This window comes from Sorghum bicolor, chromosome 1 (assembly GCF_000003195.3).
Source record: "Sorghum bicolor cultivar BTx623 chromosome 1, Sorghum_bicolor_NCBIv3, whole genome shotgun sequence".
NCBI lineage: Eukaryota > Viridiplantae > Streptophyta > Magnoliopsida > Poales > Poaceae > Sorghum > Sorghum bicolor.
In genome coordinates, this window is record NC_012870.2 from 66642463 (window position 1) to 66661177 (window position 18715).

An 18715-nucleotide genomic window follows, 5' to 3' on the forward strand; every position below is an offset into this window, starting at 1 on the left:
GGAAGACCCTAACGTTCCTTCTAGACGCCACGCCACGCTTGCCTTCGCTTCCTCCAACAAGTCGGGCAGCGCAACGAGTTCTTCACTAGATCCGCTGACTCGCGGGACCCACGCATCCATCCACGGCCTGACGCGCGGGGGCGGGGGGGCACACGCACACTCGTTCGCGGTGGTCGGGGCCCCTCCTCTCCTCGCCTGCTACGCGTCCACAGACAGGGCGCCACGCCGCTTGCCCGCTTGCCTTGTATAAAGTCGCGTGTCTTCTGCTCCGTTCTCGCATCTCTCGCCACGCTTCGCCAACTCGCCAGTCGCCAGTCGCCACAACACAACCACACCACACTCGCGGCCGCGGGCAGGAGCACGCGCCGCGCGGCGGAACAACTCACCGGCGGCGGTAGCCATGTCTGCCCCGAAGCTGGACCGCAACGCGAGCATCCGGGACCGCGTCGAGGACACCCTCCACGCGCACCGCAACGAGCTCGTCGCTCTCCTCTCAAAGTAAGCGCCGCCTCCCCTCCCCGATCGACCCCGATCGCCACCCCTCGCCGACCTCTGATTGTTTGCCTCTACTACCGCCGCGGCGGGTAGGTACGTGAACAAGGGGAAGGGCATCCTGCAGCCGCACCACATCCTCGACGCGCTCGACGAGGTCCAGGGCTCCGGGGTCCGCGCGCTCGCCGAGGGACCCTTCCTCGACGTCCTCCGCTCCGCGCAGGTGCGCCGCCGCCCATCGCGCTCCTTCTCCTTTCCTCGGCTTGACGATGAATATTTGTTTCGTTTTTTCCCCTCTGTGGAGGCTGTGCTGAGTTGCTTGGTCTTGGTGTGCGTGTATTTCGGCTCCGCAGGAGGCGATCGTGCTGCCGCCGTTCGTGGCCATCGCGGTGCGCCCGCGCCCGGGGGTTTGGGAGTACGTCCGCGTCAACGTGCACGAGCTCAGCGTCGAGCAGCTCACTGTCTCGGAGTACCTCCGCTTCAAGGAGGACCTCGTCGACGGCCAGTATGTGCTGCTTGACCCCGCGTCCCTGTCCTCTGCTTTTGCTTTCGCGGGGATTTCTAGTACCAGGTTTATTTTATTTTATTTATTTATTATAGGGGGTATTATCCAGTGGAGCGTTTACCTGCTTTTGCGGCTTTAGGTTTTCGCGTCTCGTGGGTTACTTGCTGTTCGATTTGCTCCCCACGCCCGGTGAATTAATTTGGTGGGGGTACTGTGGGGAGCAATTTTGGTGGTTAATTGTACTTGTGAGTGGTGTACATCACATAATTGTTGGTCAGGCGATTACCTTTATGAAGCTCAGTAGCTGGGCTTGTTGAGTTGTTGGGGTCCAGTCAAGTTGACACTCCAATTGGGTAAACATGACACTTTTGTACACATTCCTTTTAATGTCAATACATGTGTTTGAGGACAAAGTAAGCTCCGTAGTGTTAATAACTTTTCGACTAGGCCCTGTTTGGATCCATGGGTTAGAGTTAGATTTAGCTATTGGGGGCTCAAATAGCTCTAAAGTATCCAAACATGAGGGTTAGATTGGTGTTATTTGTATCTAACCCACACCAAAAAACTATCTCCCCAAAGAGGTGCTTATTTGGGCTATTTGGGGCTATTTGAGGTGGGGCCCATAGGAATTTTGCCGCACGGGATCACCTCCTGTCGCACGATCGGTTACTCTTCCCCACGCGTGACGCAAACCCGCAGCTGCGCCGCCTCCTCCCAGGAACCAACACCGCCGCCATAAGCCCGCCTCGCCGCCGTCTCCTAGCTGCGCTACTGCCTCCCATCGATGGACGGAGATGGCTTGCGTGGGGCTCACAGCCATCGTTGAGTGGCCCTAAACTCGCGGATCACAACCTTAACTTGCAACCACCGGCGGTAGAGGGGTTCCCGGGGCTTGGGCTCTACGGAGCCGTCCTCCAGGGCGACGGCGACAAGCTCCTTCCTGGCCGCGTGAGAAGCTCTGGCCTCCCTCCCTATCGCCCACCACGAGCCGGAGCCATGAGCAGAAGGAGGCCACACAACAGCCGACCACACAAAATCCGGCTGGGAAGAAGCTAAATGATTGGGAAAGTACATTTATTGTCAATCTAACCCTTGCATCCAAACACCTCTTTGGCTAGAGTTAGTTGAGGGCTAGTCATGAGCTAGAGAATAACTCTAGCCTCTAACTTAGTTGAAGTATCCAAACAGGGCCATTGTTTCCTAGATTGATGTATGCAATAAGCTAGATGAAGTACTTTTCAGGGTTGCCTGGAGCTTTGCTTCGACACATTCCTCGTACAGTATAAGCGAACATTTTCCTCAGACTGTTTTCATGTTTAGCCGTAGTTTTCTTATGTCACTTCAATATAAGAACGTCTTTAATGCCCTGTTTAGAGTATATATATATATATATATATATATATTGCCAAAAATTTAAACTGTATCCAAAATTGCAGGCACAACGATCCCTACATTCTTGAGCTTGACTTTGAGCCATTCAATGCCTCAGTCCCACGCCCAAATCGATCATCATCTATTGGAAATGGCGTGCAGTTTCTCAACCGGCACTTGTCGTCAATCATGTTTCGCAACAGGGATTGCCTGGAGCCCCTGTTGGATTTCCTCCGTGGCCACCGACACAAGGGTCATGTGAGATTTTCGATTTTTTAAACAAAAATTGGTCTGATGTTATGTATGGTGTTGAACTGTTGATACTGAAGCTATACATGTGTCGTTATAGGTTATGATGCTAAATGATAGAGTACAGAGCTTGGGGAGGCTTCAGTCTGTGCTGACTAAAGCTGAAGAGTACTTGTCAAAGCTCCCAGCTGAGACACCATACGCACAATTTGCTTATAAGTAAGTCTGATCTACCACAATGGGCTTCTTGCTCCTTCCTGTACTAGTGTAAGGCATTTTTTTGTTGCGTCTACTTTGGGGCTTGAGTTTGTGAATAAACTCTGAGTTGGCCAGATGTGTACTATTTTAGCTTGCAGTTTGCAATTTAATTTTCTCAGAGCTGATTTAAAAAGTTCTTGGATGAAGAATACTTTCAATAACAAAGCTCATGTTCATACTTACAGAATTAATTTTTTCAAGAAGGCATTTAGTTGCTCTTGTGTAAGCATTTTATGCTGCTCATTTTGGCATGCTATTAATCTGGCTTTTCATAACCAACACACTAGAAAAATAGTTGACTTTAACATACATTTTTTTTTTGTTGGTAACATTCAGATTTCAAGAATGGGGCCTGGAGAAAGGTTGGGGTGATACAGCAGAACATGTTTTGGAAATGGTTCATCTCCTTCTAGACATCATTCAAGCGCCAGACCCATCAACCCTAGAGAAATTCTTGGGGAGGATCCCCATGATTTTTAACGTTGTTGTGGTATCCCCTCATGGATACTTTGGTCAAGCTAATGTATTGGGCTTGCCAGACACAGGAGGACAGGTAATTAGGACATTGGCTGAGACGTTAACAAATCTTGAAACCAACCATTTTCCTGACCCTACACTTATTGCAAGTCATGAGTTTACTCTGTTGCTGTCCAGATTGTCTATATACTGGACCAAGTTCGTGCACTAGAAAATGAGATGGTTCTTCGTTTGAAGAAACAAGGGCTTGATTTTTCCCCAAAGATTCTCATTGTAAGTGCATTTTTATTTTAATTCTTTCATTTTTAGCATCTGTTAGGATTGTATATTCTCTCTGTAAATGCCGGGCTGTTCTGTTCATCAGTCCCATTCTTTTTTTCATGCTCTTGTATGCTGGTTGAGTTTTAACTCCTTACAGGAAACATAAGAGCTTTTAATTATGGGTTTTGCTGTAGTACTCTGAAATAACCGTGAGCTGTTAATTTAATTAGATCTAGATGATTATGATCACATATGACCCTAGGAGGTAATAGGCGAAATATATATATATATATATATATATATATATATATATATATATATATATATATATATATATAATCTTTTGAGATTACAAAAACCTTTCTTCAAGATCTAATTGTTGCATCATTGCATGGGTGATTTGTTGGATGTGACAAATCTATTTGTTCTGGAACTTTGGAACATGACTAACTATGATTAATGAAAGTATGTGTATGATGGCCTGCTGGTCATTTGGATGGCAGTGCTGCTGGCAGCACCGAACTTGAAATGAGGGCCTATTGTTGCCCTTCTTTTGTTCTCCTGTCACCAGGCTATTTGATTTTTGAAGCAAAAAAAGAAAAAAAAGAAAAACAATGTTAGCGTCATGTTCTAGTATAGATTAACAAGAAAAAAGTCAAAAAAAAGATGAACTCATAAAGCAATGGTGGCAGCATGTTCTTGTATGGATTAACAAGCAGAGTAGTTGCACAGAACACTTAGTTCAACTCACAAAATGTCAAAACAATGTTTTTTTTTCCGGTCACATGCACGGAAGTGCATGCACAAACTGGTCTAACCTTGCGGTGGGATGAGATGCCATCCACCTGAAATCAGGGGATTTGTTTATCTTTATTTGGTATTTCTCTTTCTGGTAGTTATTTTGTTTTGTAAATTTCAGAAATCAGTGGCCATGATTTGTTCAAGATATTACATTTTATGGGGTAACTAGATACTATAGCAAGGCTCATTAATTATTTATTCATTGTTTTCTTTCCCATGTGGTTAAGGTTACTCGGCTGATACCAGATGCAAAAGGAACATCATGCAATCAGCGGCTTGAGAGAATTAGTGGAACACAGCATACTTACATATTACGAGTTCCCTTCAGAAATGAAAATGGGATACTTAAGAAATGGATATCAAGATTTGATGTGTGGCCATACTTGGAAACATTTGCTGAGGTGAATATCATTGGTTTCTTATGGTTCTTACCTTAACATAGACCATGAGATGGCTCTGGATTGTCTTCTTTTAATGGAAAATTTTTTTTCTGACGAAAGTAGGTAGTTAGGAGCCTATATTTGATACTCCCTCTGTTCCAAATTGCAAGTCATTTTTGGTTTTGTAGATTCATAGTTAGTATGTAACTAGATATATATATAGGTGCATAGCAAAAACTATATGCCTAGAAAAGCCAAAACGGCATACAATTTACAATTTGGAATGAAAGGAATATATTAAGAAAAGGGCCCGAGACTCTAAAGGTAAAAATCCAAATAATTTCCAGCAGAGTTGCATAAAAAAGGACCACTTTTGCTTTTGCAAGCATCCATTTCTTATATGCAAAATTTCTCTGTGTACTGATTCTTTTTCTTACCTGACACTTTCTACTTAAATGATGTTTACCATTTCCTATTTGAAAAAAATCTGTATTTTCCTTTTTTTTAATACAGGATGCTGCTGGTGAAATTGCTGCTGAATTACAAGGTACTCCGGACTTCATAATTGGAAACTATAGTGATGGAAATCTTGTGGCATCATTGCTATCTTACAAGATGGGAATTACCCAGGTATGCCCTGTTAATAACTATACTTGAGGTCTTGCATTTGTTTCATCACTAACCATATCTGCATGTTCCTTGCAGTGCAATATTGCTCATGCTCTGGAAAAGACTAAATATCCAGATTCAGATATATACTGGAAGAAGTTCGATGAGAAATATCATTTCTCCTGTCAGTTCACTGCTGATATAATTGCTATGAACAATGCTGATTTTATCATCACCAGCACATACCAAGAAATTGCTGGAAGGTTTTATTCCACTTCCGGCCATTGTAGATTTTTTTTTTGTGAGCATTCACCAATTAATTAGCAAGCATACTGAATCATGTTTACCTCACTCATGCATTTACTGTTCTGTTGTTTGCAAACTTTTATCCTCTTAATGAAATACGTGTGAATGGCGATTGGAAAAAAAAAGTTAAGTTATTGTATTGATTGTAATTAGGGTAACATGCAATCCATGGCTTTCATGAATTAATCTTGCATGGATTGTGATCACATATGGATAATAGCTATTCTTAATTTCATATAAGACACTATACTTACTCTAATTTTTTCCTCTTCCTCAGCAAAAATACTGTTGGACAGTATGAGAGTCATACTGCTTTTACTCTGCCTGGACTGTACCGCGTTGTCCATGGGATTGATGTCTTCGATCCAAAGTTCAATATAGTCTCTCCTGGAGCTGACATGTCCATATATTTTCCACATACCGAAAAGGCCAAGCGGCTCACTTCTCTTCATGGTTCAATCGAAAATTTGCTTTATGACCCAGAGCAAAATGATCAACACATGTGAGTACTTTCTGTTATCCTGGTCCTTTTTGAGGCACTTTGAGTTGACATGGATGTCCTTTCCAGTATTCTCTTCTAATTTGAACTCTGAAATCTCTGCTGATGATATGGTTACCACTTTGGCCATTTGGTTTTTATTTGGTGGGATTGTGGATAGTGCTGACATGTGGCTATTCGATTATTTCTAACTGTGACAATTGTTTCCCTAATTCGCAGTGGGCATCTGGATGACCGATCAAAACCAATCCTCTTCTCAATGGCAAGACTTGACAGGGTGAAGAACATAACAGGACTAGTTGAAGCTTTTGCTAAATGCACTAAGTTGAGGGAGCTGGTAAACCTTGTTGTTGTTGCTGGGTACAATGATGTCAAGAAGTCCAAGGACAGAGAAGAGATCGCAGAGATAGAGAAAATGCATGAACTTATTAAGACCTATAACTTGTTCGGGCAGTTCCGCTGGATCTCTGCTCAGACAAACAGGGCCCGTAACGGCGAGCTCTATCGCTACATCGCTGATACTCATGGTGCTTTTGTACAGGTATGGCTCTGAATTATAATCTAGAATTCTAGATAGAGGTTCCATACTTGACAATGTATGGTCTGGTGGTCCAGCAGCTCACCTACCAACTCAAAATTTGTCATGTTAACTACAGCCAGCCTTTTATGAAGCATTTGGTCTCACTGTCGTGGAGGCCATGACCTGTGGACTTCCTACTTTCGCAACACTCCATGGAGGGCCAGCTGAGATTATAGAGCATGGAATCTCGGGCTTCCACATTGACCCATACCACCCCGAGCAGGCTGCTAATTTGATGGCTGACTTCTTCGAGCGATGCAAGCAAGACCCAAATCACTGGGTGAAAATATCTGAAGCAGGACTTAAGCGCATATACGAAAAGTCAGTGCTGGAAATCCTGTTTTACTCATGCCTCTAGGAGTATAGGAAAATATCTGAGGCATGGGTGCATACCTTTATTTTCCTCATTGGTCTCTAGTGTGATGCTTATTTTCTTTGTGTTGCCTACCAGGTACACATGGAAGATATACTCTGAGAGGTTGATGACATTGGCCGGGGTCTATGGTTTCTGGAAGTATGTGTCCAAGCTTGAGAGGCGGGAGACAAGGCGCTACCTTGAGATGTTCTACATATTGAAGTTCCGCGAGCTGGTGTGCTGTCTTCTCAACTCTCTTTGTTTACAAAGTTACAATATGAAATGAAATTTTGTCGCAATATGTTAGGAATGATATATGCCATGATATATATGCCGTCACAAAAGGTCTCTTGTAAGATTGATTGGCTTCTGTTTTCCGTGAATGCAGGCGAAGACCGTGCCGCTTGCAATTGACCAGCCACAGTAGCTGGTCCTCGCCTTGGTGCTCGTAGCTTGCTCAACTGTTACTGTGTACCACTTGGTACAAAACTGAACCTTATCGCAGGGAAGGACCTTCAGTAATTTAGGTGCGGCAGACGGCAGCTAATAAAATGTGCATATGCGCTCGTTTGTCTTGTGCTCAACTGAACCTTGTGCCTCCCTGGCTATACTGGCTCAACATCTAGGTTTATGTACATAAGGCAGGCTATGTGATCCACCTGTAGCGTCAGGCTACAGTTTTCTGTACTTTGTGGTGGGTACTATTTTCTGTAATACACTAATACTGTCAAGCTGTCGGCTGCAATTTGTCTTCAGGCAGGCCGCAGGCACTGGTAAAGTGCTGATAATACAGCATATTCTGTTGACAGTGAAGAAGCATGTTCATGGTATAGATTCCAATTTGCTATGTTGCTCAGCTTCTTGTTTGGGAAAATTGGGGCGCGTTTGGATGCTGTGGCCATACTAAATTTTGGCTGTTAGCCCGTTAACTGACGATAGTACTGCTGTATGGATTGGTGACAAATATTAGCAAGCCTGCACGTATGTGAGAAAATGATGTTGGAACAATATAGAAAACGCGCCCACACTTACCTGCCGTGGTCACTGGTCCGCTGTCCTCGGTACATTTTCTTCTCGCTGATGCCGAGCAGCATGCCTCGACTCGGCAATAGGACGATGATTGGCTGGGCCTTATCGGGGGCACGGGGCACGGCCTGTTAATTCCGGCCCAGAGAGCTTCGTACCCGTGCCGGCCTGGCTCGCAGCCTAGTGCCGTGCCTGGGCCAGACCCCCCCCCCCCCCCGCTGGGCCAGCACGACCACGGCCCGATATGAGAATCGTCCCGCTAAGGTCCACTCCGGAGCAATCCCAAACTGGCGCAGATCGTCGGGCTCCTCCTCTCCCAGTCTCCCGTCCCCACACGCCGAGCGAGCTCGAGTTCGCCGTCTGCAGCTGGAAGGCGCGGCGGTGGCGCTCTCGGACTCGGAGGCTTCTCTTCTCCCTTCCGCGTCTGCAGCTGGATGGCGCGGCGGCGGCGGCGGAAGCTACTTCCTCCCCTCCGCTCCTCTATGGGCCGGCACAGGCACGTCGTGCCTTGCGTGCCTGCGTGCCGGAGGTCACCTGGTGCCGTGCTTGGGCTGGAGTCTTGGCACGGCACGGCTAGGCAGTGGTGCCTTAGCGTGCCGTGTCCGTTCGTGCCGGTGCCCGTGTCGTGTCGGGCGGCACGAATGGCCATGTATCCCAATCTGAACTCCTAAAATTTTTTAGGATAGAATGATGGTTGTTTAGTTCTTATGATGACAACGGTACCGAAAAGAGGATTCACATCTGCGCCAGGCGAGAGCCGAGATATGAGAGTGTTCAAAATTTCGCTCGTGGCAAGGCTCTCTATTCACTGGACCTTGCTAAATGGGAGTGCCAAGTGCCAAGTGCCAACTGCCAACTGCCAAACGGTTCAAGAAAGAAGAGCACAATTGCAAGCTCTATACCCTCATGACTGAAACTAATCTTCATTCGTACTGACATTTTTCGCGGACGTATATAGTACAAACGCAACGAGTCGTTGTCAGTTCGCCAGACGGGGCAAAGAACCATAATAATAGACTATCATACGCTGCTGTCGTACTGTGGAACCTCTCCGCGGCCTTGACCTGCGCCGGCGGCGGCCACCGCGGCGCGGCAGAGCGGGCACGTTGAGTTCAGTCGGAACCACGCCTCGATGCACTCCGCGTGGAACCCGTGACCGCAGCCCGGCACGAGCCGAACAGCGTCGTCGCCGTCCCCGAGCTCCGCAAGGCACACCGCGCAGTCGACCTTCTCCGCGCCGAAGCGTGCCGCGGGGGCCACGCGCACCAACACCGATAGCGGCGACGTCGTGGTCGTGGTCGTTGTGCGAGGCGGTCCGTAGGCCGCCGTCGCGTCCCGATCAGGCGGGCAAGACGGCGGCCGAGCGGACGAGGTGGGTGGTGAAACGGTAGCGCCGCCGGTGGAGTTGCTTCTGGTTCTTCCGTGCTTCCTGCACTGCCAGATGAAGCGCCAGAGGAGGTAGAGCAGGATGACGAGGATGCTCAAGGCAGCGAGCGCGGACGACGCGCGGCTGCTGGAGACCCGCCCGTGCGGCGACGGCGCAGTGCCGGTGCCACCGCTATCGGTGTCCATCTTCGCGTCGTGTATCGGCCTAGGCTGTGGGCCACCCCCCGTTAGCTGACAAAACTAGCGGGTACGTCTGCGTACGCAGCGGCCCGCATAACCGGTAGTAAGCAGAGTGTAGAATGGAGACATAAATAGAAGTCTTGTGGGGTCCAGATCAGGTCATCAAGAGAAGTAGGAGTAATATCATATGATCGCGTCCATAAACGGTAGTTAGCTCACTATGAGTATTAAATTAAACACACCATGCCGTTAGGTTGGAATAAATGAATAATGCCGTCATTTGTTGCAAGGGAGTGTCATGCACATTTAATAGAGTGACAACTCAGCAAAAAGAGAATCTTTGCATGAAATGGAGAGGAGAGAGAATGAAAACGTTTCACCATGCTGAAACGCAGAAGCGTTATTTCCAACATCTTGGAAATAGTGTGAAACAGAGTGAAACCGGCGTTGAGGGCGACCATCGTTTCACCAGCGCCAGGAGCCGGATCCTGTGCGCCTTCCCTCTTCTTCCCGCGCCATCGCCGTCTTCCCGCGCCATCCCAATCTTCCCGCGTGCCACCAGCATCCAGTCCAACTCCCTCCATCCCGCCCTATCCACCCCATACCAAGCAGTCACGGCGTCTCAATCCCAATCCGCCCCCTTCTCAATCCTTCTCGCCCCCAGCTGTCCGCCGGTAGTTTCCCGTGAGCCGAAGCCCTGTCCGCCGTCCGCAGAGTCGGGGATGCGCCGTCGCTCACCGTCCACGGACCCCACTCCGCCAGCCATGGATCCGCCTCCGCCGGCCATGGATCCGCCGCCGGGAGGGGATTCTCAGCGACGCGGTTCTGGCAGAGGAGGGCAGACGCGCCAGACAAGTCTTGGACTGAAGAAGCCTCGACGTTCGTCGGTAGCGCCACCACCAATTTCTTCCTCAAATGCCCCACCTGCCATGCCTGCTGCGCCACCTCCCTCCTCAGTTGCTCGGTCGGGCGCCCCTGGTGTGCCTACTTCCTCCCCTTCTGCAGCGACTTCGTCCATACTGCCACAGCCACCGCAAGGAGCAGGATGGGGGACCATGTTCCCCAATTTTCCATCTCAACAGGGAAACCAACAAGGCTCAAATCCATGGTATATTTGATTTCAATCTCTGCAAATACTTGATTTCTATGTCTGCAAATTGTTAATTTGAGTAGGTTTTGGAATGCCTGGTGTTCAATTAGTTTACAAACTGTTCAGTTATTTGATTTTGAATATCTTTGCAAACTAGTTTACATAGCAGTGAAGAAAAGAAAGAGAATGCCTACTAGTACAGCTTGATGCACATAGCAGTGAAGAAATTTTTACTAGTTCAATTAGTTTGCATGCCTACTGTTGAATTAGTTTTCCAATGTACAGCTTGATGCCCCGAGCAGTGAAGAATTATTTTACTAGTTGGCTGCTTCTTTGTGTCAAAATTACAGGATGTATCCACCAGGTGGTTTTCAGTATATGCTGAATCAACAACACTATCCGCCGCGACCGCAAGTACCAGAAGAAAATTTTCATCTAGTTGGTCAGAATATGGCCTTCAACCCAATCTCTCCACCAGCAAGTGCCTACGGAACACCAGCACCACAAGCTACGAGACAAGGCACGTCAACTAACAATATTGTGATTGATGACGATGAAGACAGTGCCACAAACAAGGCAGTAAAAAAAAGATATTGGACTCATGAAGAAGAGGAGCGATTGGTAAGCTATGATCAGTTAACCATTTTGTAGACCACTGTTTGGTACCAAACTTCATTTGTTCTTATATTCTTATTATCGGTTTTGTAGGCAAGTTCTTGGTTGGAAGCTTCTAAAGACCCAATTCATGGAAATGACAAGAAGGGTGACACATTTTGGAAGGAAGTCACTGCTGAATTCAACAGGAAAGGGAACGGGAAGCGTACAAGGGAATTCAACCAATTGAAGATTCATTGGTCACGCCTCAAGTCATCGATTGGTGATTTCAATGACTATTGGACTTCGGTGACTCAGATACATACAAGTGGTTACTCCGACGACATGCTGGAAGAAGAGGCACAGAAGATGTATGCAAATAGGTTTGGAAAGCGTTTTCAGTTGGTGCATTGGTGGAAGATACTCAAGAACGAGCCCAAATGGTGTGCACTGTTTGAGAAGGAGAAAGACAAGACTGAGGTAGATGATATTCCAGAAGAACAGATGCGTCCCATTGGTAGAGAAGCTGCGAAGGCTGAGCGCAGTGGGAAGCACAAGAAGGCAAAAGGTATGGAAGTAGTTGTCGGCCTTGGCGACACCATTGAAAAAATTGCCAAGGTCCAGCAAGATAGGAAGGTGGAGCTCGAAAAGGCCACAGAAGCACAGCTTCTGATATCAAATACACAGTTGAAGGCAGCACTAGAGGAGAAGGAAGCAAAGATGTTAATGGTCTACAATACTCTACTTACTAAAGATACAAGCAACATGTCTGAAGGTGAAAAGGCTAACCATGCGAGGGCAATACACAAGTTAGAAGAGAAGCTATTTGGAGACTAAGGTGAGTTCTGAAATTGAAATCTGAAATTTATTAGTGTGAACTGCAATATTTATATTTATTAGTGTGAACTGCAATATATATATTTATTAGTGTGAATGGTTGCTCACGGCCACCCATTAGGCTTCCTGAAATTTATTAGTGTGAATGGCAGTTTCACATTATGTTTGAAAACTCATCAGTTTCTGGCTTCAGTTTCATATTTGCATGCCTGTTCACCTATATAACTACACGAATGCCTCCTCTCTTTTTCTGATTGAACACGAAGGACTCTTCACTTCTTCATATTTTTTCCTTCTCGTTCTTCATCTTTGAGGTGACCATATTTTATTCAAAACTTCTATTCTATTTTCTTATGCATCGATTGGTTTCCCTCCTCACCTTCTCTATTTCCTCATCTACAAAGATGTCTGACCACCCTGATGCAAGTCGGCGTTCTCTGAATTTGTTGGAGATAATGCTCTCGATGAAGCCACGACAGTCATACAGTCCACAATCGAGGATCTTCAAAAAGAGGCTTCTGACCATAGAAAGAATCCGAGGAGGCACATCAAGAGGCCACGAGAGGAAGCAAATCAAAAACTAGTGGATGATTATTTCGCAGAAAATCCTCTTTACCCCTCTAATATTTTTCGCCGAAGGTTTCGTATGTCTAGGCCGCTGTTTCAACGCATCGTTGATGCCTTAGGACAATGGTCTGAGTATTTTACTCAGAGGGTCGATGCAGTTAATCGGCAAGGACTGAGTCCACTACAGAAGTGTACTGCAGCTATTCACCAATTGGCTACTGGTAGTGCTGCAGATCAACTAGATGAATACTTGAAGATAGGAGAGACCACTGCAATGGAGGCGTTGAAGAATTTTGTGAAAGGTGTTAGAGAAGTATTTGGTGAGAGATATCTGAGGCGTCCCACTATGGAAGATACAAAACGTCTACTCAAACTTGGTGAGAGACGAGGTTTTCCTGGTATGTTTGGCAGCATTGACTGCATGCATTGGCAATGGGAAAGATGCCCAGTTGCATGGAAGGGTCAGTTTACGCGGGGTGATCAGAAAGTGCCGACGCTGATACTTGAAGCTGTGGCCTCACATGATCTTTGGATTTGGCATGCGTTCTTTGGAGCAGCGGGGTCTAACAATGATATTAATGTTTTGAACCAGTCTACTGTATTCATCAATGAGCTTAAAGGACAAGCTCCTAGAGTCCAGTACATGGTGAATGGGAATCAACACAACATTGGGTATTTTCTAGCTGATGGAATATACCCTGAATGGGCAGTGTTTGTGAAGTCGATACGAATCCCTATCACTGAGAAAGAGAAGTTGTATGCACAGGAACAAGAAGGGGCAAGAAAGGATATCGAGAGAGCCTTCGGTGTATTGCAGCGTCGATGGTGCATCTTAAAACTACCAGCTCGTCTATATGACCGAGCTGTACTTCGTGATGTCGTGCTAGCTTGCATCATCCTTCACAATATGATAGTTGAAGATGAGAAAGAACAACACATTATTGAAGAAAATCTAGATCTGAATGTGACACCTAGTTCATCAGCCGTTCAAGCACCGGAGTTCTCTCCGGAACAGGATGCTCCGTTAGAAAGAACTTTAGAAAAAGATACTTCTATTCGTGATAAGTCGGCTCATCGCAGACTTAAGAATGATTTGATCGAACATATTTGGAATAAGTTTGGTGGTCGTGCATCTAGCCGTGGAGTTTGAGAAAAAAATACATGTAATTGTTTTATATTTTGTATCATTTATATAAATATGCATGTGCTCTTGTTAATGTATGACTGCTAATTGTCAATTATTTTGGTTTCTGCAGGGTAGGAATCTGGCATGGATAAGTTATATAAAAAGTCATCTTGCGGAGTAAGGTTAGTTCTGGGAACTTGATCACTATACTTAATTGAAAAATGGGTGTATAGCTTGAACCACATAGTAGTATATCTCTATTAGAACATGTGAATGAGCTTGAACCTGAAAAATGGGTGCTGAGTACAATTTTTTTCGTTTGGATGAAGCTGATAACGCTGTATGTGTATATGATCATGTTAATGAACCTAAACCTGAACCTGAGCTCATGCCAAACTATTGTTTTCATTTACAGGATGAAAGCAACTTTGTGGTGAAACTACTGAAGACTATCTGCGTTTTCTGAATTTTTGTGACCTGAACTACTGAAGGCTATCGATTATCTTAGTTTAGTATATGCACTGCTGAAGGCTATCTGCTGGAGTTATCTGAACTTTTTCTTATATCGATCTTAGTTTACTATATCGTAGTTCCATTGGTAAATAACCTTGGCTATCTTTGTTTGACCTGAACTGCTTTATGCTGATGCCCATGTGCTCCAGTCACAAATTGTTGCTTCTATCGTTCATTTTTATGTGCGTTGGATGCCCATGTGCGTTGAACTGCTATATGTTCAGAAAAGTTTAGGCTGATGTCATCTCCAGTATCGAATGTGTGTGTACAAAAGGCTACATGGCAGCCGGTGCATATGATCTGATCGTTTTGCAAATGGTTCTAGTAATTTAATGCTTTAGTTTGTTTTGGAAACTGTGAGATGAAACAAAGCATTGTGGAGGGTAGTTTCATCAATTATTTCATCCCGCAAAAGCTGATGTGGCGTTTTGGAAATCGTGTAGTGAAACAAGCACCGAGACTGGCCTTATATTAGCCGCAGCAGCTACGAAAGACTATCCGGTCGATTTCGGTACCGCGGTGGCACACCATGCATGATCCTAATAAATAGGGCTTGAAGGTGCCCTAATCTAGGAAGCACTCCCACATGTGCTGCATGCCTGTCTGCCCCAGGTTTCACCCAAAATAGCACCATCTTATTGTCGACAATTAAAAATGGCAAACAAGGATCCTGCAATTTGTATATTTCAGTGCCTTAAGTACCAAGAGGCCTTGTTTACTTCCAAATTTTTTGTAAAATAAGAATAGTAGTACTTTCGTTTGTATTTGATAAATATTGTCCAATTATAGACTAACTAGGCTCAAAAGATTCGTCTCGTCAATTCCGACCAAACTGTGCATTTAGTTTTTATTTTTATCTACATTTAATACTCCATACATACGTCTAAAGATTTGATGTGACGGAGAATCTGAAAAATTTTGCAAAATTTTTTGGGAACTAAACAAGGCCCAATAAGTCCATAGACCTCACTACCACACACTTTGTATTCAATGTGGACTTTAGAGTTTTGATTTAGTTTTCCGAGCAATCAGGAAACTTGGTTTTTAAACTAACTTTCTCCATTATGTTGTAAAACTTTTGAAATGCCTATTCATCCCCTCCAAGGTGACGTCCTCGACCTTGTTCATGTACAACAAATTAATTTCACTATTTTATTGAGATAATGGTGTGAACATGAGGTTTTTAATTCTAGGTCCAGTGTTCGACGTGAAAATTATTTATATATTTGATGACACTAATCTATATAAAATAATGGTTAATCACATTGAATCATCTCAACAAATTTCAATCAATTTTGCTCAAGTTTTAAGGTCTAAACACAAGATTTTTTTAATTCTAAGTCCATCTTTTGACGTGGGGTCCACATACTACACAATATAGTGCACAATTATATTGAGTCATCTCTAACAATTGTCGGTTAAATTCACTATTTTAAGATGTGAACTCGAGATATTAAATTGTAGGGTCTAGCTTTTGACATAGAATCAATGTGGTACTTATAATAGTTTTTTTTATTATTCAATCATATGGGATGGGTTTGGATTTGAAACTTGAAAGCAATTGGGTTGGATTGGATTGTACAATAGTCCTTTTGTAATAGGATAGGATTGGACTTGGATTTTTTTTTCTTAAATTTTAATTGTATTTGGATGCTAATCCATTACCACGTCTAAGCATGGGGCGTCCAAGCCAAGTTGGAGATTTATAATCCATATTAAGTTCGATTTCACCTCAGTGTCCAAGAATATCGCGCACTAAAATTGTCATCTAGATCACATATGTACTCCTATTTTCAACATTCTATATATCAAGGAAAGTTAACGAGATAATCTTTCCAATAAAACCAGTTCCACTCCAAATTTGTTATTAGTCAATGCAAACAATGAAAACAAGTGCGTATACATACATAATCTGTGAGGGTGCCGTGTCACTATAGTTTTAGCTATTGGGCCCTGTATCATGTTGAAGTCCATTAGAGACACTGAGTCTTTGGACACTCCTAATACTATGTATTCAGTAGTCGTCATCTAATTTAGGGTTTAAATTTTACTTAGATTAATATATCATTAAATAGTTTATTTGTTTATGGGTTTGTGAGACTATCTCATGAGTTTAATCTATTGGTTGTATTCTTTCTTGTTCTTCGATTTGCAGGCTATATTAGCGCCTTTATGGAGAGATTAATTGGATAGCTAGTGCAGTAGTGCATGATTGATAACTAGCGAAGACGTTGTGTCATGATTGCAGAGTTAAGATCTTTGTGATTAGAAGTCGAACTCGAACCGTGTGTCAACTCTCCACCAATTTGAATGTTATTTTCACTTCACAGAAGATCAGATAGCTATAGTGTTCTCATCATTTAGTACGGTACATATGACCGAGGTGCATGCTAGGTAAGCACGTGGAGTACAGTTACGCAAACGGAGCTAGTCTCTCTCTTTGGCTTGACGGTTGACAACTTCACCCATTCTTTCTTTAATCGAGATGGAAGATACCATGACATCTCTTGTTGATTTTCTCTGCATAAATGCATAATGGGTCCATCATCCATGGACCATGGAGGTTTTACGTATTTCGTTGTGTTCCAGAGCTTGAAATTATTTTTATAGTTTCTATATATGACGATAAAATGGAAAAGGTCAGCTGCAAAAGCATCACTATCACCAAGTTATTTAAGTTATACATCTAGCAATCGAATATATAATTAAACTGGTAAAAGTCGCAAGTGAACCTAGCTTTCGTCGTCAGGACATATTACCATCAGTTCTGTCATGATTCGCTAATCTCTTCCCTCCCCTTACAAGAAAGTGGCATTTTACCATATGTGGAGTTTTTTATTAAAAAAATTGCAATATTGAGTACCATTTGGATTTAAAATACTCCATCCCTTCCAAATTATAAGTCACTTTGACTTCATTGGTATATCCATTTTGCTAGATGTATCTAGGTATAATATGTGTCTAGATTTATTTATTTTTTGATAAAGGAAGTTTTTATTAAAACCTCGAAAGCAATACATCGAGTTGATACAAAGCTAAAGAGAGCAACTTCCGATCTCTGCATAACATGAGGCATGCAACCAATATATATACGTCTAGATGTGTAACAAAATAGATATAAAAAAGTCAAAACTTATAATTTGGAACGAAGAGAGTATATATCAAACATTAAAGATTCATAACGAGAAGACATATAGAGTTATTGATAACTAAAGCCTATCGTAAGTTATGAATGAGAATGAAAAGACAGTACTTGATAGAAGCCTATTACAATCGAATCTAGTTATGTTAGAGCATCTTCGGGAGCTTGGTATAATTTACTTGTTAAACTAATTAATTTAGCAAGTTAACAAAAGAAACATTAACCTTAATTTTTGTTCTTTTTCAACAGTCTCCTATAATAACATTCTAAAAGTTATAGTAGTGCCCACATTTAATATTTTTTGGTTCATTATGTTGTTCATAAAAAAATGAAAAGAAAATTATATCTTTTGTCGGCACTGCACTGAAACGAGCACTAGCTCTGTATGGTCAGCAAGGCGTGCCTAGCTTCCATGCCTTCCGACCAATAATGCAAGTGATGAGCATATATAAAGATAGTAGGCTACGCATATGAGAAGGCAACATGCCATGCTTTCGAACCAAAGATCAATAACACTTGCAGAGGCAAGCACGGAACGATAACATTGACGTATAGGGGCGGCGGCAATAGAGACCGGTACATACCGACGACGGTCGGACCAGAGGACTGTACGAGAAATGACGTGAAAACAGATACAAGGAGGAGAGATAGGGAGTTCTCTCGACTTTGAAAATTTATGAGTTGAAGAGGATATTTGACAATTTTTTATTGGTAAGGAGCTATTTTACTAAACTACTGGAGAAAGCTTTTTTCTCTTTTTGCTAAAATATTAAGATAGAGATTTTTTACCAAACTCCTAGAGATATGCTCTTAGAATATGAATAAATGAGAGAGCAAAAGATAATGAACTTCAATTAGACGGGCCTAAATTAGTAAATTTACTGAAAACCCTCTTAGACTTATGGTTCTTTAAATTATTAGCCCATACAGGAGCACTCGCTGATTGCAACTTTCGCTTTCAATCAGCCAGCTACTTCTGTTGAGAACTTTTTCTCAAGGAAATATAAGGTAAGCCTTCCGGTTGTACATATTAAAATTAGGAAGAAAGGTATAACAAAAAGAGGAAGGAAAGAAATAGACAACAAAAGAGAGTGTATCCATCGAATATTCT

At 43.7% G+C, this 18715-nt stretch overlaps 3 protein-coding genes across 3 annotated transcripts; 2 read left to right on the forward strand and 1 right to left on the reverse strand.

Annotated features, from left to right (window-relative positions):
• Positions 287 to 7999, forward strand: LOC8082319 (sucrose synthase 4). The gene is made up of 15 exons (XM_002465258.2): positions 287 to 498; positions 589 to 715; positions 846 to 997; positions 2434 to 2626; positions 2718 to 2836; positions 3212 to 3428; positions 3530 to 3625; positions 4642 to 4815; positions 5308 to 5424; positions 5500 to 5666; positions 5987 to 6211; positions 6428 to 6749; positions 6865 to 7109; positions 7240 to 7378; positions 7532 to 7999. The coding sequence occupies exons 1-15, from the start codon at positions 401 to 403 to the stop codon at positions 7568 to 7570; spliced, it is 2430 nt and encodes an 809-aa protein (XP_002465303.1). The 5' UTR covers positions 287 to 400; the 3' UTR covers positions 7571 to 7999.
• LOC8083656 (RING-H2 finger protein ATL39) lies at positions 9190 to 9741 on the reverse strand. The gene has a single exon (XM_002467842.1). The coding sequence runs from the start codon at positions 9739 to 9741 to the stop codon at positions 9190 to 9192; it is 552 nt and encodes a 183-aa protein (XP_002467887.1).
• On the forward strand, positions 10177 to 14637 carry LOC8082320. The gene is made up of 5 exons (XM_002465259.2): positions 10177 to 10843; positions 11176 to 11446; positions 11534 to 12257; positions 14080 to 14131; positions 14365 to 14637. Exons 1-3 carry the CDS (start codon positions 10458 to 10460, stop codon positions 12254 to 12256), a joined length of 1380 nt encoding a protein of 459 aa, XP_002465304.2. The 5' UTR covers positions 10177 to 10457; the 3' UTR covers position 12257; positions 14080 to 14131; positions 14365 to 14637.